General features: G+C 43.7%; 2 protein-coding genes and 1 pseudogene across 3 annotated transcripts in view; 2 read left to right on the top strand and 1 right to left on the bottom strand.

The window, feature by feature from the left end:
- The window catches only part of LOC139021213 (zinc-regulated GTPase metalloprotein activator 1C), a 52,325-nt gene extending 50,767 nt beyond the window's left edge, over positions 1-1,558 (top strand). The window contains exons 12-13 of one of the 2 annotated variants that reach the window (XM_070431548.1): positions 310-439; positions 827-1,558. In XM_070431548.1, coding sequence (XP_070287649.1) covers positions 310-439; positions 827-933 — 237 coding nt within the window. In that variant the 3' untranslated portion in view covers positions 934-1,558. The remainder of the gene's footprint in view (positions 1-309; positions 440-826) is intronic. The other variant, XM_070431547.1, reaches the window with a different exon arrangement.
- An 8,796-nt stretch (positions 1,559-10,354) lies between these two features.
- LOC139020525 (forkhead box protein D4-like 1) lies at positions 10,355-11,946 on the top strand. The gene has a single exon (XM_070430155.1). It carries the CDS (start codon positions 10,549-10,551, stop codon positions 11,869-11,871), a length of 1,323 nt encoding a protein of 440 aa, XP_070286256.1. The 5' UTR covers positions 10,355-10,548; the 3' UTR covers positions 11,872-11,946.
- Positions 11,947-23,564: 11,618 nt separating this feature from the next.
- LOC139020315 (L-lactate dehydrogenase A chain pseudogene) lies at positions 23,565-25,469 on the bottom strand (annotated as a pseudogene).
- Between the last annotated feature and the right edge of the window lie 320 nt (positions 25,470-25,789).

Raw genomic sequence — 25,789 nt, 5'->3', positions numbered from 1 at the left:
AGACATTTTACAGTTTTGGACAGAGTCCCTTTCTTGACTGTTATATGAAAGCATATTTGGATTTAAATGGAAGCACTGGTTTTATACAAATGACCTTTATCTATTTTCATTTTTTCTTATTTCCATTGCTGAAACGCTTTGAAAATCACTGCATAAAGCATGATTTATTCACACAACTTCATTTAGTGTTGCAGCTAAAACAACCTGTGTGCTTTGAAATGTTACACTATGCTCTCTACTCCCAGGAGTTCTGAGCAGTTATCTGGCTCAGTTCATATTGAGGTTGACTGATCATTCTCCTCTGAGCAGGGGCTGGTGTCGATCAAAGATAAACCACAGCAAGTGATTGTCCAAGGTGTCTATGAGCTATATGATCTGGAGGAGACTCCAGTGTGCTGGAGAGATGACACTGAGAGAACAAATCGACTGGTTCTTATTGGTAAGTTACAAGCAGTTAAATCTCTAAAGCAAAGTGGAAAATATATTTGAAAAGATTATAATGCACTACTTAAGCAGTATTAACCAATCAGAAGTCCTTTTGTAAACCTAAATAAACTTGTAGTTAATATATTTGTCTTAATCATGTTATAACATTCATAAGAACTGCTAGACCTTTTACTCTTCAAAGAACTTTAGAAAAGTGATTAATGCAAGTGTCAGTTGGGTACTGAAGTATTTAACTAGAAAGTTAAGGAAGAAATCACTCAATTACTATTGTTTTTAATTTTCTGAAGATCATCAGCATTTAATGGTCAGGAATTGATAGCTAAACTGTGTCATTTTAATAAGCATAGCATAATCACACCATATTTTGTTCTTTTTGCAGGCAGAAATTTAGATAAGGATATCCTTAAACAACTATTTATAGCTACTGTGACAGAAACAGAAAAACAGTGGACAACATATTTTAAAGAAGATAAAGTTTATCTGTAATATTGGACACATTTCTTAGCCAAAGGATTGGATGATAATATTAGGAATAAATTTCCTACTGGTTATATTTCAAACATCTGTTCTTTGTATTCTGTTATGAATTCCAGTGTATGTTAAAATTACATTTATTTTATAGGATACATAAGATATTGTAAAGCAGAACTGTAAAACATTTGACTTTTTTTTAATATATATATTTTATTGACTTTTTCACAGAGAGGAAGGGAGAGAGATAGTCAGAAACATCGATGAGAGAGAAACATCAATCAGCTGCCTCCCACACATCTCCCACTGGGGATGTGCCCGCAACCCAGGTACATGCCCCTGACCGGAATCGAACCTGGGACCCTTCAGTCCGCAGGCTGACGCTCTATCCACTGAGCCAAACCGGCTTCGGCAACATTTGACATTTATACAATAAAATATAATATCCTCTGAAGTGTTTTTGTTTTTTTTTTTTAATAAACAGATGTTTCACAAAAATATCTTTAGAAATGGCTTGGGAGTTTACTTATGCCGAGCTTCTCATCTATGGGAGTTATTTATAACTAGAGGCCCAGTGCACGAATTTGTGCATGGGTGGGGTCCCTCAGCCTGGCCAGCTATTGGGGCAGTCAGGGCCAGCCAGCCAGGGGGAGGGACTGTGGGAGGTTGGCCAGTGGTGGGGAGTTTGGCTGTGGGAGTGCACTGACCACCAGGGGGCAGCTCCTGCGTTGAGCATCTGCCCCCTAGTGGTTAGTGTGCATAATAGAGACTGGTCGTTCTGCTGTTCAGTCGATTTGCATATTAGCCTTTTATTATATAGGATAAATTTTGAAAGGAAATAATGTTGCCATTTTTATTAAATGAAATAAAAAGTTTATTGTGGCTAGAGACTTATAGGTGGAAGAAATCTGAATAAGATAAATTAATTGGGACCATCTCTTATTTTTAGTCAGTTCTAAGCCTTCTTGATAATCAGTGTAATGAAACTTAATCCATTCACTTTGTGATATATTTAGAATTTTCTTATTGTAGAGTGTTTTTTTTTAATACTTTATTGATTTTTTACAGAGAGGAAGGGAGAGAGATAGAGAGCTAGAAACATCGACGAGAGAGAGACATCAATCAGCCGCCTCCTGCACATCTTCCATTGGGGATGTGCCCGCAACCCAGGTACATGCCCTTGACCGGAATCGAACCTGGGACCCTTCAGTCCCCAGGCTGACGCTCTATCCACTGAGCCAAACCGGTTTCGGTGTTATTGTAGAGTTTTTAACTTTAAGTACATTTTACTCCTGGTATTAAGTTCATCTTGGGTGTTTTTTTTTAACTTCTTTAATTTTTAGTATACGCATTTGAATGCCATAGCATCTATAGACATAAGCAGTGGACCTTTTTTAATTAAATTCAAAATATCATGGCAGTTAACTGGATACACAAAAAAGTGGCAAGTACAGCCCTAACTGGCTTGGCTCAGTGAATGGAGCATCAGCCTGAAGGGTCCTGAGTTCGATTCCGGTCAAGGGCATGTACCTTGGTTGCAGGCACATCCCCATTGGGGGTTGTGCAGGAGGCAGCTGATCAATGTTTCTCTCTCATCGATGTTTCTAGCTCTTTATCTCTCTCCCTTCCTTTCTGTAGAAAATCAATAAAATATATATATTTTTTAAAGTGACAAGTACAAACCATCAGATATAACTGCAGAAAACTTAATAATTCAATAATCATTATTTTTTCCTATTCCTACTAAATGCCAGGTCAGCATTGACAGTATTCAAATTGTAGGAGAATAGCATTAGATGGAATTTCAAGAAGTGCTTTTCCATGCCGAACCAGTTTGGCTCAGTGGATAGAGCATCGGCCTTCGGACTCAGGGGTCCCAGGTTCGATTCTGGTCAAGGGCATGTACCTTGGTTGTGGGCACATCCCCACTGGGGGGCGTGCAGGAGGCAGCTGATCGATCTCTCTCATCGATGTTTCTGGCTCTCTATCCCTCTCCCTTCTTCTCTGTAAAAAATCAATAAAATATATTTGAAAAAAAAAAAAAGTGCTTTTCCAAACTAAGAGTTGTTAAATATCAGAGAAGGCTATAAAAGTAGCATTTTGTATTTTTTTAGAATTTTAAATAAAAGAATTACATCTGTGTATATTCCAGTGTTTGGAGGCAGGTCAGTTGATTAGATTATATATGTTCCTTCCCTGGTATTCTGTATTTTTTATACATAACTTCTCTATATTCATCCATTTGCCTCCTGAATCCATTCTCTTAATTGGTGGTTGTGAAAATACCTGTATTTTGTAGCAGCATGTTGCCCAATAGAAAGCCAGCTAACATTTGAGTCAGATCTGGGCTTTAATTTCAGCTCTGCTGCTGTTTGTCTGTGTAATCTTGGACAAAGTATTTTCTTTGATATTAGTTTCCATATTTATAAAGTGGACAGTGATAATATCAACCACTCAAGGTTGTTCTGAGGATTAAATAGGTTTGTAATCCACCTGGCACACAACAGATCCCAGGTAAATGGATCTTCTTCCTAACAGCTTAAATTTGTTTTATAATTTATGTAGTCATTGTAATACTTCATAATGTGCTTTGACAAATAGTTCATCTGGATCCATATCTTCTAGACCAGAAAGGGTTTATAATTAACCCTTTGCGGACGTATTAAATTTGGACATGGGTGTTGTACTGGTCGGAATTAATTTCCATTGAAAGAGCAGTGATACATAACATGCAAGATTATGAAGGATAAACAAGATTTATTAATTCTTTTTTGGAACTATGTCACTACTAGTAGAATCACTACAAACGTTATCACTTTCTACGTCAGAGTCAGTATTCAAGGTGCCAAAATAAAACTCTACATCGTTACTTTCAGATTCGCAGTACACTTCTTTCGGTAACTTTCTTTTTGCCAGTTTGGAGTATTATTTTGAAATATCTTAACAAGCGAGAATGCCTAATTACAGTTAAATGTAATTTGTAAAGCTTTATTTGAAATTCTGCGAAGTATCTCCGAAGCTTGTCGATTTCTTCACTCTCAAAAGGCGACTGACTCGCCAGGGTGTTTTGCATGGCGAGTGTGGAACGACCACATTTGTTTATATTGAGTTTCGATAGCTCCAATTTGTCGGGGGAATGTTTTGGTTCGTGACAAGGTTGCTTAGACACTTAAGAGCTTTCAGAGAAATTATGAACTGATACATGAATGAATAGAGTTAAGAATCGTACGGTTCCTTGCTGTGGTGGCTGAGAGCAGACATATGACCGGGACGGTAAAAAAGCTTTGGTGGCTAAGAGTAGACAAACAACCGCAAAGCGTTAACTGTCCTGTTGTAACTGAAGAAGAAAGTTCAGGAATAAGCAATATTGTTTTATATCTATTCTTTTAGATGTCTTTTCACTTACGTAGTTTCCCAAACTGAATTATTTTCCTATGATTAAAGCTTTAATTTAAGCTACTTCTCCAGGAAACTTGCAAACTTGCCATAAATATTCTCAAGAAAAGGTTTAATTTTTATAAACTGAACTAGAGGCCCGATACATGAAGATTTGTGCAAGAATGGGTCTTCCTTCCCCTGGCTGCCGGCACCACCTTTGCTCCGGCCCGAAGCTACCTTTCTGCCTTCCCACACTGCCCAGGGGAAGGCAGTATATCCCTGGCTCTCTGAGCGGCTGGGGCAGTGCAGAAAGCCTGCATCATAGCCATGGCGATGACACAAGCGTCCCGGCCCCTCAGCGCCTGCATATGCAAATTAACCCACCATCTTTGTTGGGTTAATTTGCATACTCCTGATTGGCGGGCATTGTGAAGATACGGTCAATTTGCATCTTTCTCTTTTATTAGTGTAGGTGTTTTAAATAAAACATATATTATAATGCAGTTTGCTTTTTTAAAAAACTCAACTATTAGTCTTAGATCTTTCCATGACAGTGTATATAAATGTCTTATTCTTTAACTGTTGTACAGATATGCATAATATAGCATAGAATACATACATTTTCAAAATGTTTGTTGAGAGCTTCCAGTTTGCCCAGGTATTAGTGCTAGGACTGAAACTGCTCATGACAAAGGCTAAGTTCTCATATGCTTGCATTCTGTTCTGGTGGAGGGGCATAGGAGAAAATATGAGGTAGCCTTAAGATGGTTGATTAAAGATCAACTTCAGATTGAGTTATGGAAAGGGTCTCTGAGAAGAAGTAGTTTTTAAGTTGAGAATAGACTTAAAAGGAGTTGTTCATGCAAAGTGAGGGAGAAGGTTCTACACAGAGGGAGGGAGTTTGCAGAGGCCCTTGAGGTGGCAACCAGCACATGTTGGAAGACCAGGAAGAAGACAAGAGTGGAAGGTTACAAAGCCAGGCTTGAAGATGGAATTGGATCGTGAGCTGGGGCCAGAGGTTTTGGACTGAGTGACACATTTGGATTATTCTGGAAGCCCTAGGAAGTGCATTGATGTGGTTGTGATGGATGAACTAGTTGTTTTCTGTTTTTTTTTCATTGCAAACAGTGCTGCAGTGAACATCACTGTGCATGTGTCTTTGTTCTTATGAGATAATGTTTCTCTAGAATAGGTATGGAAGGGTGGGAATCATGAGCTTCCAGGATATGCACACTTAAAATTTTTAATAGATACTGATATAAATTGCTCTTCCAGTGGCTGTACCTCTTTACAGTAGTATAGGAAAGCACCCATTTCTCCAAACCTAGCTAACACAATTTAACATTTGCCAACCTACATGGGATGGCATGTCACTTTTAATTTAGATTTTATTCTGTATTTCTATGTTGTTTATATATTATTTTAAATGTCCTGTTCCTCATTCTTATTTTCCCCAAAATGAAGTATTTTTAAGTGACCAGAGCAATAGTATAACCAGCACCTTCAGAGAACTTTGGAACTTGTCATGAATATCCTCCAGAGAAGATTTTATTTTTATAATACAAATTGCTAACTAAAGGAAATAGTGTGGGCCATTATTCTGCTTACTATAGAAGATTTTCAGGGTATTGATGATGATAATTAAGGCTTAGGGATATTTCATCTAAAACTATAGCTTACTGAGTGATATAGGATAAATGACAAAATCTCCCTGAGCCTTTGCCTCCTTATTCATAAAATGGATATATCGATGCAGACCTCTCTGGATTGTTCCAGGGATTAAATTGAAAGCACCCTGTATACCAAATGTCAGTAAAAGTGAATTCCCTATTTCCCGCAAGACCCAATTTAAAAAAAAATAAATAAAGCTTTTGTGCACTTTGTTCAAACAAATGGCTCTTTCCTAGACTTTCCCAAGCTTTCAGTGAAAGGGGCAAGAACATTGGTATTGAGATTAAGATAGCTGTAGGAAGGTTCAGCACAGGGCATGAGGGAAGACCAGGTGATTGAAAAGGTCTATAATTTCTAGATCCTGAAGTTTGAAGGGAATTATCAACAAAATAAAGTTAACAGGCTTTTAAGCATTTATGGGCTTGGTTGCTTGTACAAATTAAATAAATGTTTCCTTTGGATTACTAGAATAGGTAGGAAAACTATTTTAGATTGCTTTGAAATTACTTTCATAGTTCTAGAAATGCCATACATTGTGGTAGTAGTGTTGAAAGAAATGAATTCTACCTTTGTCTAGCAACTTGACCTACTTTGATGAGAAAGATACCCTAGATTTTTTTCTCACAGTTTTAATATTGGAATCAACTTTACCTTTTAACTTGATATTGGAATCAACTTTACCTTTTAAATAACGACCAAATTGCCTTTAATTTTCAGAGTGAAATGGAGAGAAATCAGACATCATCATCATCCTTCCTGTAAATTAGTTTAGAAAAGGTTGTTTTTCAAACTAGTGTCTTGTGAGTCTGATAGGTTTGTTCAGGAAAAAAACCTATTAATCACCAAAAATTATGCACGAGACGCATGCTAAATGTTGCAGGAGCAACAATGTAAAGCTTTTGATTTTTAAGGCAACACTGAAGAATTGAAGGGACTGGACGGGAAGAGTGCCTTTATTTTTTTAATTTTTTTTTAGAGCGCCATGCCATAACGGAATCTTTGCAAAGCATTCAATTTAGTTTTCACTGATACAGCTCCTTGTTTTTATATTGACATATTTTGTATAACTCTAGATATAATTCATATACTATAATTAATATACCTCCTAAAAGAAACCCTGGATCCCTTAGCAGTTATTCCCCATTTTTCCCTGCTCTTAGCTACCAGCAAGTGCTAATCTACTTTCTGTCTCTATAGATGTTCTTTCCGGACTCCTTTCATTTACTATAATGTTTTCATGATTCACCATGTTGTAGCATGCATCAGCATTTTGTTCCTTTTAATTGCTAAATGACATTCTATTTATATATCACATTTTGTTTATCCACTCCTCAGTTGATGGACATTTAAGTTTTCACTTTTTGGCAATTATGTCCTTTTCCCTTATGCTTAATTTTTAATTAATAGAATATTTTTCATAACAGTTTTAGATTTACAGAAAAATTGAGCAGATAGTAAAAGAGAGTTCCCATATATTACCCTCCAACACACACACACATCTTACAGTGGTATGGTACATTTGATACATCAGTGAACCAATATTGATACAGTATTATTAACTGACGCCCACTGTTTTACAGATATCCTTACATTTTACCTAATGTTCTTTTTCTTTTCCAGGATCCTATCCGGGATTCCATGTGACATTTAGTAGCCATGTCTTATAGACTCTTCTTGGCTGTGACAGTTTCTTAGACTTTTCTTGCTTTGGTGACATCCGTAGTTTTGAGAGATACTGGTTGCGAACACAGGACGCTCCTCTTGGAATTAGTGTGTTTTTCTCATGATTAGATTGGGGCCTGGGGAGGAAGATCACAGAGTGCCATTTTCATCACATATCAAGGGATATACTATCAACACAATTCATGTGTGTTTTGTTGATATTGATCACCTGACCATCTGGCTGAAGTAGTGTTTGTGAGGTGTCCCCACCGGACAGTTAAGTGACTCTTTCCACCCCTGCCCATTCTGTGCGTCCTGGAGGGAAGTCACTATGTGCTTTGTACAATGAAGGAGTGGGGAATTACACATCCTCAAGAGCTGAGCACCTAAGTTATTTGGAATTCTTCTGCCTCTCCCGCCATTAATTAACTCAATCCTTTATCAGTATGGATACATAGATATCTATTTTATACTTTAGGTTATTATCCACGCATTTTGTTCAAATTGTCCCAGCTTTGGCCATTGTGAGCTTTTTCAGTTGCCTCCTGTGTACCCTTTGACATACCCACTCCCACCTTTCACCGTCCCCTTCAATGTGGCTTTTTTTTTTTCCTGAGTGTGTTCCTCCTTTTCTCCTTTCATTTTTAAATGACCCTAATCCTAATAGAAGTTGACTCTAGGAAAACTAACAATATTCCCTTTCTCAGGTAATCCTGATTTCTATGCTGATGGCAGAACTAAACTTTACCTGCAGGGGGTAGAGGGTGAGGCCTCTGGGAAACTAAGGTTGAATAAGACACCTGTCCTGCCCTCCAGAGTTAATTTAGTAGATCACACAAGTGATAATTGGTAAATCTGGGATTCAAACACAAATCTATTCAGCTTAAAACCTGTTATTTGCCCTACTTCAAACTATAAATAACTGGGAAGCCTTACAGGATAAATATCTTAGGAGTAAGAAATCTGATTTCAAAATTTTATCCTGAAGGCACCAGCTACTTTTTAATTATATTTTGACCTCTCAGCTGGCTTCTGACTGAAAAGTCATTATTTTACAAACATTAATGGAAGATTTACTATCTATCAATTGCCTGATACAATATTCTTCTATGCTGCATTTTAATTAGATGCCACCCCAAATTCTGTTTATAAGTAGGTGAGTTTTAAATTATGAAAATATACTGTGGCATGTATACATATACCATAATTATGAATATATACCATAAAATCCCTACTTATATAACACTACGTTATATTCTACTGGACTGCTACTTTACTCTCTGAGTTGATATAAATGTGGCCATCCAATAATCTTGTTACCTCCAAAGATGCTAAGTGAGTTAACGAAGCTTCTTTCTCATATTGATCCTCTCCCATGTGAGTAATGAATGACAACCTTGTGACTGAAACTGTGGCCTCTCCTTGCCTCACTAAGTTTTGTTATTTATTATAATAAAGGTGCTTAATGTGGGTTTTTTCTCTGAAAGGAAGAGGGAGAGGGAGAGGGAGAGAGGAGCCCCTCATATCCTGGGTGCATCCCTTGGCGTTGTGGGGCCAGGTTGTGAAAACAGGGTATTTCAAAATAGGTCTGTACTGGTTAGTATGTGGCAAAATCAATTGAATTGGTTGTGGCCATTAAAAAAGAAAAGTATCACCGATCACTCTAGTCTGAGCGTATTGCTCTTTGAAACCCATTCTAGTTATGCAAGTCTGTATATGCATGATTGTGTGGTGAAATGCATTTCCCACTGTGGTTAAATGTTCAAGGAAGTCAGCAAATCGCTGCTGAAGGGGACTTCTCTCTAGCCTTCCTGCTTTCTCTCCACCCTGAACTTCCACAATTTAATGCCAGGATATTTCTGCCTTTTCTGAAAATTTGACTCTGGAAGAACATTTTGGAAAACTGGAGGTGGGGAGAGTAGGAAAACACAACAGCTCTTCACAACCCACTGAGCTCAGGGATACAGTTAGAATATCAAATATTTCAGCTCATCATTCTGAATAAGGACAGAATCCACCAATGGAAATGGGTGATGAATATGCTATGCAGCGTGAAAACAATTTTAATTACACATTTCAATGCCCCTTCTCCTTTCCTCCAGGAGAGAGAGAGGCCTGGATATTCTTGGTAGATTGTTGGGTGTCATATTTTCCTGACCCCTTTTTATTTGCACAGTTTTATTTTATATTCATATACAATCCTCATCTGAGGATATGTTTTTATTTATTTTTTGAGAGATAAAGAGAGGAAGGGAGAAAGAGAAACATTGATGTGAGAAACTTTGATGAGAGAGAAACATTGATCCGTTATCTCCCTCACGAGCCCTGAACAACCTAGGTCTGTGCCCTGACCCAGAATGGAACCCGCAACCTTTTGGTGTACAGGCGGGACTACTCCAACTAACTGAGCCACCCGGCAAGGGCTTTTTGCGCAGTTTTAAAAGTGCATTTAGGGGGAAGGTGGGGGGGGGGTGTGGAGGTGGAGAAAAAACGCGCATTAACAGCCTAGGCAACTCCCAGTACGACTGGCTGGCTAACCCGCGGAGCGCAGCATCCTCCTCGGTGGTGGGTGGGTGGAGGGAGGGAGGAGGAGGCCGGAGGAGGCCGGAGGCTCTTCCCGGTCGGCTAATGCGCAGAGGACCCTCCTCATTGGACTGTGCGGCGCGAGGAAGTGGGAACGCTGAGGTAGGACAAGAAATGGTAGAAAGGGCAGGAGACTTCACAACATAGGGACTCGAAGAAGCTTTAATAAAAGGCAAAGCGCACCTTTGCTGGACTCGCGTATTGTATAGGAGGAGAAACCAGAAGTCAAGTAAAGCGTCCCTACTTTTTAGAACACCCTTAACCCTGGCACCCGGCCCAGCCCACTGCAGACAGGTGAGCGGCCGCCGTCCCGGAGGCTGCGGGACCTGCTCCTCCATGAACCTGCCGGGAGCTGAGCGCCTTCGCCCCACGCCGCCACGCAGCCTCCGGGGCTCCGAAGGGGAAGATGGCGAAATCGATATTCTGGGAGAGGAAGAAGATGAAGACGACGACGACGAGGAGGAAGAGGACCACGTGGAGATCAAAGTGAGCCCACAGTTCCTAGAGCGGCTGCACCAGCCGGAGCCGCCGGGGGCGCGGCAGGGCCCGAAGCCGGGAGAGCGCACCGAGAGCAGCCCAAGCGACTCCCCGGAGTTTGGCACCAAGTTCAGGGCCTCGACCGGGTCTGCAACGGCCTCTGGAGACGCCCCTCAGCCCGCGAAGCCCCCCTACTCCTACATCGCGCTCATCACCATGGCCATCCTGCAGAGCCCACACAAGCGCCTCACGCTGAGCGGCATCTGCGCCTTCATCAGCGGCCGCTTCCCCTACTACCGCCGCAAGTTCCCCGCCTGGCAGAACAGCATCCGCCACAACCTCTCGCTCAACGACTGCTTCGTCAAGATCCCCCGGGAGCCCGGCCACCCGGGCAAGGGCAACTACTGGAGCCTGGACCCCGCCTCCCAGGACATGTTCGACAACGGCAGCTTCCTTCGGCGCAGGAAGCGCTTCAAGCGCCACCACCAGCCCCCGGGAGCCCACCTGCACCACCCCTTCCCTCTCCCCGTAGTGCCCGCCACCCTGCACGGTCCCTACCCGGGCCTGCTGCCTGGGTCCCCGGCCCCGCCGCAGCCCGTCCCCGGGGCCTGCCCTGCCGCCGCGCCCCGGAGCCGCCCGTGCGCTCTGCTGCACCCTCATCCCCTTCGCTACCTGCTGCTGTCCGCCCCTGTCTACTCTGAGGCGCCAAGGAAAGTGCAAGGCGGGGACCTGGTGACCCCCGGCGCCGCCCTTGCAGCACTGCAGCCCCCACTGGGCTTCCAGCCTTGGGAGGGAGGCAAGGGGCTGGCATCGAGACAGGTAGGCGGATGCCCCTCCTTCAGCATCGAAAGTATCATGCAAGGGGGCCGAGGAGGGGGTACAGCGACCGCGCAGAATCTGTCCCGGACCCCGTGGGGCTACTGTCACCTGCTGCAGCGCCCGCCCTGCCTGTTGCACACCCAGGCTGCCGCCCCCTGGCTCCCCGTGTCCGCCACCGCCGCATCCACTGCCCGGAGGATGTTGCAGCCGCAGCTGCAGCACCAGCAGCACCAGGACTGTGCCAGCAAAGGCGCGCTGATGGGCCGGCACCTGTCTGCCGCCGTGACGCTGCTGGGGCGTCCGCCGGGAGCAGAGGGCTCCAGGCAGATGTCCTGCGGAGAGGGAACCTCGCCCGCATTTTGAGTAGCACTCGCCCCCTACCCTGGCGCCAACTCCGAGGGGCGAACCTGGAGCCAAACTAGAGGGCAGAGAGACCCAGGTCTCGCTCTCCCCGCTGCCTGTCCTCTCGCACTCCACCTTGCACAGCCAGGGCTAGGTGTATGCATTAGCATCCCGCAGCAAAGCAACGGCCAATTTCCGTTCCCAACAGTTTCCGTTCGCTGCGAAATATTTACAGAGGAAAGGTTGGCTACTGTCCCCGACAACCTGAACGCAAACTTCCTATGGCATCGATTTTCGCCTTTTCTTTCCCAGCTTCCCCTGGTGGCTTCCAGGACTTTTCTGGTTTGCACATTTCCAGAGGAACTATGAATGTGAGTGGGGTATTTTGTTCTGATATGAAAAGAAAAACAAAGATACAATGTCCAATGCACACCATGTTTTCCCCTTCTTCACCCCCTAGGAACTGCAACTATTATTCCCAAGTCCAGTACAATGTGCTCATGTCCTTTATGTCTTTCTGAAACCCATGTGTAATATAAGTAGAATTTTAATTTCAGAGCATTTATATCTGATCTGTGTGTCAGATGTGCCAACTTTCATGGAGAGGCGTTAAAAGTAAACCTAGCTGTGTAGACTAAATAAAGTGCTAAATCATTACACAACATCGTCTATTTTATGGAACTTCTTTTAAAAAACTAGTTCTTTCCTCCCAACAAACAATTTAGTTTTACAATTCTTATTCATTATAGACATCAGAAACAACCCATTTTAAAAATGGCTTTTAAAACTTAAGAATATTTGAAGTTGAAAAAGTCCTGTCTTTTGAACTATGGGATTTAATATGTATAAAACCTATAGAATAAAAGAATTGGAGGAAATCTAAATAGAGTCTATATATTTTTTATCTTCCTAAAGATGTTGATTTTTCTCCAGAATAAGTTGGAGGACTATTTGAAATCAATGTGGAAAGTAGTGGCTAACATTTATTTGGGGGGTGGGGGGGAAGTTTGGGGAGTGAAGGCATTTTTTTAAAAAAGCATTAGAACTTTCAAAACAAGGGCCCAAAGAAAAAGTATATAATGTATCAAAGAAGCATTCATGTCCTGGACATTTACAATTAAAAAAAAAAATTCTCTCCCTAGGCAAGTGCCTTCTAAGGGCTCCTATTTTCTTTCTTTATGACAGAAAGTAACTTCTTTTTGTTTCAAAAAGAGTTAATTTCTTAAAGGACTTTGCAACCAGAAAGATTTCACTGTACTGGGCTTCAGGTGACTGGGTGGGAGGGAAAGAAGACCCAGATGTCCATCATGAAATACTCCTGCCAGAGAGACCAAATTTCTCCTGCAGCTCTCCAGTCGCTAAGCAGACTCTCTCTTCTTCCCCTCACAACAATTGCTTTCCAGGTGGCTTAGGAAAAAGTCACTCTATGAGTGTGAAAAAGGTCATTGGCCCTCAGTTACTCCCCAGGCCCAGCTATGAATTTCTCATTACAGGAGGGAGGGGCTCCAATGAGACATGTTTTTAATTGGTGATTTTTACTCCAGCTCCTCATTTCCACCCCATCCCTCAGAACTTCTTTGGCATGTTCTGCCAGCAATCCCTACCTTCTCTGGGCTTGGTAGATCAGTTTCAGGGACATTCTGGAAAGTTCCCAAGCCAAACCCTTGGTAGCCACTGGGACACAGAACTTCAGATTGTACTCTCCGGCTCTGCACCTGCAACCTTTGCTTGTATGGCAAGCACCACCCCTGCCCTACATAGGCCCCTATCCTGCGGCTGCAGGCAGTCCCTCCCCTAAACCTCCTCCTCTTTCATCCACTTCTCCCTCCTTGGGTTTTTTTAAATGAAAATGTAGAGACTTTATATCATATCTATGAACCCCACCATATCCTGTGGGATATAGATAGCTAATTACATCCAACATAATTCAAAGAATGAAAATAGTCCTTTACATAAAACAAATCATAATATAAAGACTTTTGGAAATAATATCATTTCAAATTTATGTATTAGTTAGATAGTATAATTGTTTTTTATACTTTTTATTGTTGATAGCATTACAGGTATCTGCCACTCCCCTCCCCCCTCACCCCCCTCCTTCCCGCTTCTATCCCCCCCCCCCCCCCCCCCCACACACACACGTCTTCACTACTCTATTGCCCGCATCCATGGAGGCTTTGAACTCAGTCTGTCTGACTATCAGCACTTCAGCTTTAAGATCGTTTTAGCAAATTCTGCAGACTGGGCCAACCGAAGAGTTTGGAAACAAGCAAAGAGTAAAGGGAACCCATTATCCTGTCAGCTCTCTGGTGGTTCACATTCCAACTCTTCCTGGCCTTTGGCGGAAACATCTCCAGGTCTGCACCCATTCATTCATTCGAATAGGTCACCAAATGTCCTCGGAGCGCCAGGCAGAGCCTCTCCCAGCGCTACCCACTCCTCGCAGGAGACGCCGAGAAGTTCTCTTCCCCGCCTTTGCACCAAGCCAGCCACCAACACGGGTGACTGCGGATAAGAATTGGGCCCAAGCCGGCCCCCAAGCTCCTAATTGTTACCTAATGAAACTATATCGAACGATGAATTTTCAGGAAAAGCGTCGACTTAGTGGAAGAGTAGTTAAACATAGTTCTCCACCCGAACGTGGCGCTTCGGACCCACCTGCCGGGAGCGCGGCGACCGCGTGGAGAGGTCAGCGTGAAAGGGGGCCCGCGCGAAACCCCGCAAACGCGCAGAACTTGCAAGCCCCCCGCTGCTCGCAGGGCTGGCGCGTCCGGGGAGTGGAGGTGGCGCCACAGCCCCCAAGGCAGGGAGAGTCGGGGGCGGAATGGGGACGGGGCGCCCGGTGCTCGGCGCGGGGATCCGGCCCGGCCGCGTCCGGGGCCAGGCAGAACAAGAGGCAGATGCTCTGGATCCCGGTGGTTCTGCGCAGGGGCGTCCGGCACCTTCTGAGTCCTGGGTCTCTGTCCACCCCGTGCTGGCCTCTGGCCGCGATCTTGGGCAAGAGCGCCGGTACGTTTAAAATGCTGGCGAGCAGGCTGCGCCGCTTCCGAATTGCGCAATGGGATCCATGATCAGGGGTCGTTCTTGACCCTTGGACTCATCTTCTTGAGGCCAGAAAGCTGGATGTGTCCAGAACTGCCCAAGGGCGGGGCGCAGAAGGGTTGGGGCGAGAGCCAGAGGGAAACCTGAAGGAGAGACTATCTCTCTGGTCCTGCCCCGGATTAAGAGTAACCTCAGCAGGCAACCTTCATCTCCTCCTCTCTCTGCCAGACGCTGGATTCCACCCTCCCAGCACCCAAATGACTCTATGGAATCCCCATTATACAGCTAAGACATATGTAACTTGGAGAAATTAAACGACTCTCCCGAGGTCCCTTCTTAGGCAGCGGTGCCCGGCCCTGTCTGGTGTTTTAACCACAACCCCACGGGTGCTCGCGACTTGCTCCGACCCGGGCCTTCCTTGGTTGCAGGGGCCGCAAGCCAGAGGCGCGGGGAGGCGCGCCGCCAGTTCCGTCTTTCGCGCGGGGCTCTGCTGCGCGCTTCCCAGGGAAGGTCACTGGGAGGGCAGGACCGGGCCACCACCCGGCCCAGGTGGCACTCGAGGACTCCACCTAAGGCAACGTCGCCAGGGAGGAGTGAGACAGTCCCGAGAGTGTTCTTCCTCCCCGGCAGGACTGTCGTTCTCTTTCCCCGCGCGGGGCACTGGATCCCGGACGACGTGAAGGGTTGTGATGCGCCCTAGTTACGGGCGGTGGTGGCCTGGGAGAGGGAGGGAGGGAGGGGTGAGGCGCCGAGCCTCTGGAGCGGCAGCCTGCAGGTCACCCTCGGGTCAGAAGGTGCGGTGGGAGGGGAGGGGCCCAGGGGAATGGGAGGCAAGGTGGCGGCCCCCATTGAGAAGGAGAGAGGGCATCTGGGGGTCGGACGGCCTAGAGCCTAGGTGGCTGTAGGTGCCAGTGTGCCCCGTGCAGGCGCAGTCTGGCAGGGCGGTGACATTCTAAGCCCCCAGATCCTGTATGCAAAACCCTTAGTACTTGCTTATCCGTGGGAGTGTAGCTAGGGATTCAGGAGCCATTCTCCTCTCCCATCGGCCTAACCCAGACGCTCCTTCCTTTGGCTGGAATGCAGTAACAGACGGTAGAAAATCCAGAGAAGCAGCAGAACTATGAGGAAAAGACTAGAATCAAAACTGCCATAAAAACTAACCAGGCTGGGAGTGAGATAAAGCAAATCCCATCTTCTAAGATTTTGCACCAGAATTTCACATTTTATTGGAAGTGTGAGGAACTCATAGCTCTCATTGCCCCCAGTATTTAGGAAAAATAATTGCGAATGTCACCTTCTTGTAATCTCTACAAAAATAGTTTAGTCTTAATGGCTGCTTTTTCATATCAGCACTAAAATTATTTAAATGGATTTTAAGTGTTTATTGATTCCACATACATCACTAGGTTAAACAACTTAAATAGATGATAGATAATACTACCAAAATTTGCCCCTCTTTCCCCCCCAAAAAAACACCCAGAAAATTAGATGGAGAAAAAAAAAAAAGGATTTGAGAATCCAGTCCAACACCAGTTCCCTGTTGCTTAACTACCTTAATATAATCAAGGTAGATATGTTAAAATGAATGCATACAAAATAAATATGAATATAAACTTTATCTTCTTATTTGTTCTTAGAATGCAGGAATGTTTATTGCAGTCAGTCATTAAAAATATTGGGGGATAGTTATGATTTATTTAGCTAGTGAAGCAGTTTCTGTTCCCAAGTTCAAGCAGAGAAAAATGAGATTAAATTAAGCACAAGAGATTTTATTTTCTTCACATACTGTAATTTTGCTACGTATGGCTATGTCTATATTTAAAGTTAAATTTATGAACAATAGTTCTTCAGATTAAGGTGACTACTATTGTGTTATCTAAGGTAACTCTTGTATGAAAGATATTGTGCTACATTTCAAGCAGTATTTATTTTTTCCCTGAATTTTAAGCCTTTTTTAAAAAAAAATAAATAAATAAATAATGGAAACTTCCAAACATACAAAGCTAGAGAGATTAGTATAATTAACCTCTATGTACCTGTCAGCTAGGCCAACCTGGTTTCACCTTTACTCTGACAGTCCTCTCCCCACTGGATTATTTTGAATCAAATCCCAGGTAGACTATCATTTTATGCACAGATATTTTTGAACATTTCTCCAAAAGACAAGAATTCCATCAATGTAACCACAACATTATCATCACACCTACATAATTCATTAACAGCATCGATTTATCCATGCAATGTTTAAATATCCTCAATTGTCTCAAAACTTTGTTTTCTTTTTCTTTTCTTTTTTTTTAATAGTACAGGTGGAAATTTACTGAAGAACAAGTACAGACTCCCACGTGGGGAGGGGGAAAGAGTCCCCTCAAAACTTTTTTTTGTTTAGTTGATTGGTTTGAATTAGAATCCAAATAAGGTCCACACATTACATTTGGTCGATATGTTCTCTTATGTCTAGCTTAGGTTTCTCTCCAATACACTCTCTCTCTCTTTTTAAAGAAAAACAAACAAACAAACATTTTTGTTGTTGAAAAAACTGGAAGAATTTGGCGTTTTGGATTTTGTGGTTACAGGCATTATTTTTATGGTAAGATATTTCCAGGGATAAGGTTATTTTAGACTTTTGAATATTAGCAAATGTCCCTGTTCAAAGAGTCAGCTGTTGAGAACATAAATTTTTATTAAGGCAAGCATGGTTCTGGGAAAGCTTATGTAAAATTTTCCTAAATGTAAATATAATATTTTCTTACAACTTTTAAGACTAGGTTGCTATTTCCATGTAGTTATAGAAATATAGAATTACCAATCAAATATTTCATCTAAAGATTTAAATCTAGTCTTATTTTGGCAGAAATGAAGCTCTTTATACCTTAACATTTTTAGTTGAAATTCCAAAGACATTTAGTGTTTCAGAATTTTAGGTTTACATTGTTTTTAATGAAACAATATAATATTGTTTATATATTATATTTAATTTTAAATGAAAAAGTAAAATGTAAAAACATTCAGTTAGGGTCAGAGGTAGGGTAATTACAAATTCTGCGCTCATGAGAAGAAAAATCATTTTAGGATAATCCCAAATTAAAGGGACTCAGGATATGAAAGAATTTAAACTGGACAGAGCCCTAGCTGGTTTGGTTTAGTGGGTAGAGTGTAGGCCTGCGGACTGGAGGGTCCCGGGTTGATTCTGGTAAAGGGCACATACCTGGGTTGTGGGCTCAATCTCCAGTAGAGGGCGTGCAGGAGACAGCAGATCAATGATTCTCTCTCGTTGATAATTCTATCTCTCTCCCTCTCCTTTCCTCTCTGAAATCAATAAAAATATATTTAAATAAAAAGAGGTGGTGAGAATCTGAGCTAATGCAGCAGCAGCAGAAATGGAAAGGAGTGGGTATATTCCCCAAACCCTCATTGATAGAGTCCTTTGACCTTGTTAACCACAGTGAAGGGAGCAGGAGGAGTCCAGGAAGGTGCCAAGTGGCCGACTTGTTCCCTTGCGTGGACATGTGGGCTATAGAAGGAGAAGCATGTATGTTTGAGACAGGGGTTCTAGACCATGACTTCTATCTTAGCCATGTAGCACCAGCACCAGCACCAGCTGGACATGTCCAGGAGACAGTAGGAACTTCAAAACTAGAACTCAGGAAAGAAGTTTGGACTGGGGGACTGGGAGAGTCATTATCATGTAGGTGGCAGGAGAGCTGGTGTTTGGAGGAGATCACAGCAGGATATGAATAGAGTGAGAAGAGAGGTAGGGAAGATCCCAGGGATGCTGCTATTCAACAGGTGGCTGCAGGAGTAGGAGGCAGTGAAGGGGCTGAGAAGGGAGCGGGAGAAGAACCAAGGGCCAGTGATGTTTTGGATGCAGAAGGAGAAGAGGAACAACAGGGATAAATGAGTACCAAGGTCAAATACAACAAAGACTGGATTTGACTCTAGTAGGTCATATATGGAAACATTTTGGAGCCAAAAGGAAATTTGTGGTGACTTAAGGAGTGTTCGTTTCCTGGGACTGCCATAACCAATTATCTCAACTTGGCAGCTTAAAACAACAGAAATTTATTCTCTTCCTGTTCTGGAGGCCAAATGTCTGACGTTGAGGTGTTGGAAGGGCCATGTTCTCTCTGAAGGCTCTGGGGACGGATCCGTTCCATGCCTTTCTCTTAGCTTCTGGTGCTGCTGGCAATCTTTGGCATACCTGGGCTTATAAACACATCACCTCAACCTGGGCCTCTATTGTCATGTCCAGTTTCCCCTGCAAACTGTGTTTCTTCTCTTCCCTCAAGACACCAGACTAATTGCGTAGTCTACACCAGTGATGGCGAACCTTTTGAGCTCGGCGTGTCAGCATTTTGAAAAACCCTAACTTAACTCTGGTGCTGTGTCACATATAGAAATTTTTTGATATTTGCAACCATAGTAAAACAAAGATTTATATTTTTGATATTTATTTTATATATTTAAATGCCATTTAACAAAGAAAAATCAACCAAAAAAATAAGTTTGCGTGTCACCTCTGACATGCGTGTCATAGGTTCACCATCACTGGTCTACACTGTATTTCCAAAGAAGATCACATACTAAGGTTCCCAGAAGGACATGCATTTTTCTGGGGAGACACTGATCAACCCAGTACAAAGGTAAATAAGGAGCAAGGAAGATTGTAGAATTTACTTTAAGAAGCTGGAGACAGCCACTGAGTCACCAGCATGACTCAGTGGTTGAGCATCAACCTATGAACCAGGAGGTCACTGGTCAGGGCACATGCGCAAGGTTGTGGGCTTGATCCCCAGTAGGGGGTGTGCAGGAGGCAGCCGATCAATGATTCTCTCTCATCATTGATGTTTCTCTCTCTCTCCTTCTCCCTTACTTTTTCTGAAATCAATAAAAATATATTTTAAAAAAATTAAGAAGCTGCAGACAGGGATAAAGGGAGGAATATTTTTTTCCCAAGATGGGAAAGGCTTAAATAAGTTTCTCTGTTGAATAAATGGAGGACTCCCAGAGATGGAGAGGTTAAAGATTCTGGACTGAAAGCATATAATTGATGGTGCAAAATCCCGAGGGCCTGAGGCACAGGTAGATGGATCAGTAGTGGGCTGAACTAGGGAGGGGAGGGGGAACAGATGTGTGCAGATGCAGAAGTGTTTGAGGGTGGAGGGGGCAGCTCACTGAGCGGGATGAAGCGTGACAATGCTCCGTGCATGTTGGAGGTGTTCAGTAAGCAAATCCAGAGCAGATGTTGGAGTGAGCAGCTGAGACAGCAGCTTGTGAAATCAGCCCTTCTTTGTGGGTAGAGGATTAGTTAAGGATCCTGGCCCTGGGAACCAAGAAGGGGAGGGTAATCTGTTCATGCCTATTACAGAGGTTGGGGGGAGAAGTTTCAGTGTCAATCTGGAGAACGTCCATGAGGGCCAGAGCGAGAGGCCCTGCGGTCAAGGGCACCAGCCCCTGACTTGGAGATGAAGTTTTCACTCAACACTGTCATTGCCCTCTATGTAATGGTCCTAACCTGGGGCAACCTGGAAGGGTCATTATGGAAAGGGACTGAGGAGTAAGAATATAGTCCCTATGTAGAGATATGAAGAGGATTCTCTGAGATAACTAATGCAGGGTAATGGTGGAGGTAGATGTAAGAAGCCCCTTCCTGCTTCAATGTCAATGTGGAATTCAGTTTATGGAGAGCAGAGCCCATTGCTATTTGGACCCCCGTGTTGGCCTAAATTTATTCCTCAGGCTTCCTAAATTTATTCCTAGTTCAGCCCACTACTGATCCATCTACCTGTGCCCCAGGCCCTCGGGATTTTGCACCTTACTTCCCAAGAGGGAAAACCATGACCACTTGTCGAATGACAGCCTCACAAACCTGCTATGTAGTCCCTCAAGCCACTCCATTATTTTTCTTCCATTTGGCTTCACCCCTTAACCTTAGGATCTGTGTGAGGGACCAGGTTTTAGGAATAATTATTTCCAGTGGAATTCCTAGTGTGCTCTCTTTATCAAATGATGGGGAAAGCTTTATATAGTACTAGAGGCTCGATGCACAAAGATTCATGCAAGAATGGGCCTTCCTTCCCCTGGCTGCTGACATCATCTTTGCTCCAACCCGTAGCTGCCTTTCCACCTTCCCATGCTGCCCAGAGGCCCAGAGCACTGGGGCAATTTGCAAAGCCTGCATCGTTGCCATGGCAATGACACAAGCATCCTGCCCTGCCCTGGCCGCTCGGTGCCTACGTATGCAAATTAATCTGCCAGCTTTGTTGGGTTACTTTGCATACTCACTCCTGATTGGCTGATGGGCATCAGGAAGGTATGGTCAATTTGCATCTTTCTCTTTTATTAGTGTAGATAAGAATTTTCACAGGCCTATTCCTATCAAATCAGTTTTGGGTCCATGGTGAGGAATCTTTTCTGGATTAAATTGTTTAATTGTTTTGAAGATGCTGGCCTGAAATCAGAGTAGATAAAAACAATTTTAGAAGAGTTGAAATTCTAAACCCTTAGTAGTATAAAACAGAGCCGAGCCCTTGCCCCGCATTTTTATATATACATTTCAATGAGCTGCTGCTATAGCCTAAACAATGATTCTCAACTAGGGGCTATTTTGCTCCCCTACCCCCCCTCCCCCCCCCCCCCCCGCCCCAGGGGAAATTTGGGAAATGTCTGGAGACTTTTTCCCCCTCTATTTTTAAAAATTGTGGCAAATACACATAACATGAAATTTATCATTTTGACCATTTTTAAGTGCACAGTTCAGTGGCATTAAGTGCATTCACACTGTTGTGCTCCCATCACCATCACCTACTCACAGAACTCTTTCCATCTTGTAAAACAGAAACTGTGCCCATTAAACAATAACTTCCATTCCTTCCTCCCCCCCAGACCCTAGCAACCTCCATTCTACTTTCTGTATCTATGAATTTGATCACTCTAGGCACCTCACATATATGGAATTATAGTGTCTGGAGGCATTTCTGATTGTCACAACTGGGGACAGGGTGCTACTGGTGTGCTGTGGGTAGAGGCCAGGGATGCTGCTCAAAATCCTGCAATACACAGAATACCCCACGACACAGTGTAATCCAAGCCCAAATGTCAATTGTACTGAGGTTGAGAAACCCTGAACTTGAAGTGCTTCATTTAAATTTCAAGCTAAGCATATTAATCAATAGGTACTAGTTATGCTGCTGTAATAAACAACCTCCAAATCTTCAATTTAACACAAAAATATTTTATTTTGAGCCAGCTATTCAGCCATGGTGAAGTGTACAATAGCTTCTAAAACTTCCATGGAAGTGTTCACATTACATTACTTCCATTTACATTGTATTGGCAAGATCAAATCACATGCCCATGTTAGAAAGGCAATCACCACACATAGCAATGAAAAATAAACCTCATGGGGTATCATCAACTAGCTATGCTAGTATCCAGTGTAAGCCTTCCAGGAGGAAAACTCAGGCTGCATGTCAAGGGTAGCTGTGGCTGCATGTGCTGTCCCCAGAGTCATTCACTAACTTCCTAATTCTGCAACTTCATGTCTGGCTGCCACACTGGCCTCTGCTTCTTCTAGGTTTTATGTTTGCTTTTGTTTCATCTCCTTTTTGGAGCCTTAACTTACCTGCTTCTTTAACCACAGTCCCACCTCTTCCTTTGGCCTCAGCATGAATATGCTGTCATCTGAGGCAGCTGTGCCTAGTGCATCCTGCTGCTTCCTGGAATCTCTGTCTTCATAACTCTGGCCTAAAGCCTTTTGCATTATATTGCTGATTCCCCCCCCCCTTTTTTTTTTTTTTTTAAAAATATACTTTTATGGTCATGGCAAAATTGGGCAGAAAGTACAGAGATTTCCCATAGACCTTCTACCCCTACTCATGCATAACCTCCCCATCCTCAATCACCCACCAGAGTGGCATATTTGTTACAATTGATGAACCTACACTGACACATCATCACCCCAAGTTCATGGTTTACATTATGATTTGCTCTTGGTGTTGTACATTCTATAGCTTTTATGAATGTATAATGATGTGTATAGCATTAAAGTATCATCCAGCGTGGTTTCACTGCCCTAAAAATCCTCTGTGCTCTGCCTGTTCATTGTTCTCTCCCCAAAGCCTCTGGCAACCACTAACGGTTTTTCTGTCTCCATAGTTTTGCCTTTTCCAGAATGCCATAGAGTTAGTCATATGGTATATGGCCTTTTTAGATTGGCTCTTTCACTTAGTAATATGCTCTTAAGGTTCCTTCCATGTCTTTCATGGCTTCATAACTCATTTTATTTTATTCCTGAGTAATGTTCTATTATCTTGATGCACCACAGTTTATTTTTCCATCCACTTACTGAAGGACATCTTGGTTGCTTTCAGATGATTAGCTACTTTCCAGAAAGTGATTTAGCTGAGAAACTATGCTGAGACCCCAATGATTTGAAAGAAATTTCAAATATTTAAATGAGTAAGTCGTTATATTCCATCCAATAGTTCATTTAAAATAAAGCCTGGGGGTTTTTCATCTTCACTGCACACTTTCTTCATTTCTCTGTCAAATATGAGAGAGGCCTTACCTGGTACAGAGTAACACATCTTCCTGCCCACTTATCCTGCTTCACCCTTCACAGAATTCATCACCATCTGCTGTATTAAACATTCATTTGTTTATCTTCCTTTCTAGATTGTAAGATCCATGAGAGCAAAAATCTGCTCATTAACATGCTTCCAGAGCCTAGATAAATGTCTGGTCCATAGTAGGTGCTTCACAACATCTGGGATTCCATTCTGTCCCAAGATGCAAGGAACACTAAGGAAGACATCTTTTATTCCATAAAGACCCTTAATTATGGTAGAAATTGGATGCACCCGCCTAAGATTCTTCATCATACTTTCTGCGAAATTTGCCACAGATAGGCCAGTGGCCCAGGATGCGTAGCCTTCCAGTTTGATCACCTCATAAGCACTGTCACCCACCTGTTTGTGACCTTGTTTCCACTGTTCCTGATCTGCATCGGTGCCTAAATCAGGGTGCAGATTCTTTAGGGGAGACACCAGCACCATTCACTCCACTCCACACAGGCACACTAGAGTCTCCATGCTCCCAAGGACCCACCCATGACAGCTCAATGGTTGAACTCCCAGCCTCTCCCCCATTAGCTAAGGGAAGCCCGCTGAATCCAGATGGCAACCACTTCCAATAACATGGTTATTTTGGAAAGCCGCTTAACTTCTAAGCCACGTAGGTCAAGATAGCCACTGGATTGGAAACAACAAGCCATTTGCAGTTGGGACTGTATTACACAACTTTAGGAATGATGCATTTAAAGACGTTCACCCTGGACCACAGTAAGGCGGCTTTCTCCTTCCTGTTGATGTGCCCAGCTGGGGTATCAACCAGCTTGGCGTTCGCAGTCACACTCCAGTCTTTGCCAGAGACAATTTTTGGTGTTCTAAGGAAAAGGCTGCCGTGTTGGACATCCATCAGCTCTCCCTTTACTTTGTCTTCTATGACACCAACAAGAGAGCAAGTTCATCTGCCAAGTCCTTCTTTAAGATACCGACGGCACAAGCCATGCCAACAGCACCCACCCCAACGACTCTCATCGTATTCTGGGGGGCTCTGTTCTTCCTTAAGAAGAGTCACCATCAGCTGATCCTTGAGGTTGCCATATGGGCCTTGGAACCGCAAGGGACTGGCAGTGCATGGCGGCCGGGCGGGCGTCGGTGGCGCCCCGTTGGATGCGGACTCGGCGGCAGCTGCTCCGGTAACAAGTTGTAAGTTTTAAATTGGCACCGTTTTGAGTAGTGGGCGGAAATCTCGGGGAGGAAATCTCGCGATGTCCGCTCGTCGCCGCCTGGTCTGAGAACCCTCCTGGGTCCTGCGCAGTCACGCTCCCGCCACCGGTCCCTTGGCAGCCGCCATCTTGGTTGTCGGGCAGCCAGGCGCCGCACCGCCCGCCCGTGTTCACAGAGAGAAGCCTTAAGGTGCTTGTTCCTAGAGTCGGAAGGTTCATGGCAGCCTCATGCTACCTCACACGCCTACGCCACTCACCTCCCTTCCCTCACCACGCGGGCATTGTGTGTGTCACAGCCTCCCACGGAGGGTGAGTGCCGGGCGGTGAGGTGAGGGAGGGGGCTCACGCACAGGATGTTGGTATCATTGTTCTGTTTTAGCATTGGTTGTTGTTACTATCTCACTGTGCCTCATTTAGAAAGTGAACTTTATCACAGGCAGGGAGAACAGCACACCCGGGGTTGGGACCCCCTGGTTTGGGGCTCCCGCCGGGGCCTAGGGTTGCGCCCCCCGCAGGTTCAGGGGGGACCGCCGTCTACCAAGCGCGTCAAACCCTCAGGCTCACGCGGGCCACGTAAACAAGGTGTAAGTTCGTGGGGCCGCAGGAAACAGGAGCTTCCGCTTTCCTAGGAACGTAGGTTTATTTCGATAGGGACATGCTGGATACCAAGGGCTGGAATAAATGAGTCCTCGTTCACATAAAATAAGAACATTTTAATAAAAATCAATATTTTTTCTCGAACAGTAACTTACCAGACACTGAATAACTGCACAAAATTAATAAGCATAACGCAAATAAACCTATTTTTCTTGTTCTCCGAAAGCGAAATATTTCCTGTTGCGCACACCAAACAAGTCAGAACAACAAGACTAATGGCGTGGCCATCGGCTCTAGAATATTCGCTGCTGGTATTAGTGGGGTGGAATGGTGCGCCCAGCGCGTAAGGGAGGTGAATGCAACACGATGACAGCAATCAGTCATCAGCAAACGGTGTAGTTCATGATTAATAATGATGTGTAACAGGATATTGTAAAAATTAAGTTACAAATTTTTATTAAGACATTTCTTGCATACCGTTATATTGGCTGGGCCACAAAAACATTCGTT

This window comes from Myotis yumanensis, unplaced genomic scaffold (genome assembly GCF_028538775.1).
Source record: "Myotis yumanensis isolate MYYU_CA2020_CCGP unplaced genomic scaffold, mMyoYum1.0.hap1 SCAF_12, whole genome shotgun sequence".
In the NCBI taxonomy this organism is placed as follows: Eukaryota; Metazoa; Chordata; class Mammalia; order Chiroptera; family Vespertilionidae; genus Myotis; species Myotis yumanensis.
Note: the sequence above shows the minus strand (reverse complement) of the source record. Positions and strands in the feature narration are given on the sequence as shown.

Bases quoted from the DNA above. Each gene is read 5' to 3' on its own strand.
- LOC139020525 (XM_070430155.1), top strand. From the start codon at position 10,549: ATGAACCTGCCGGGAGCTGAGCGCCTTCGCCCCACGCCGCCACGCAGC.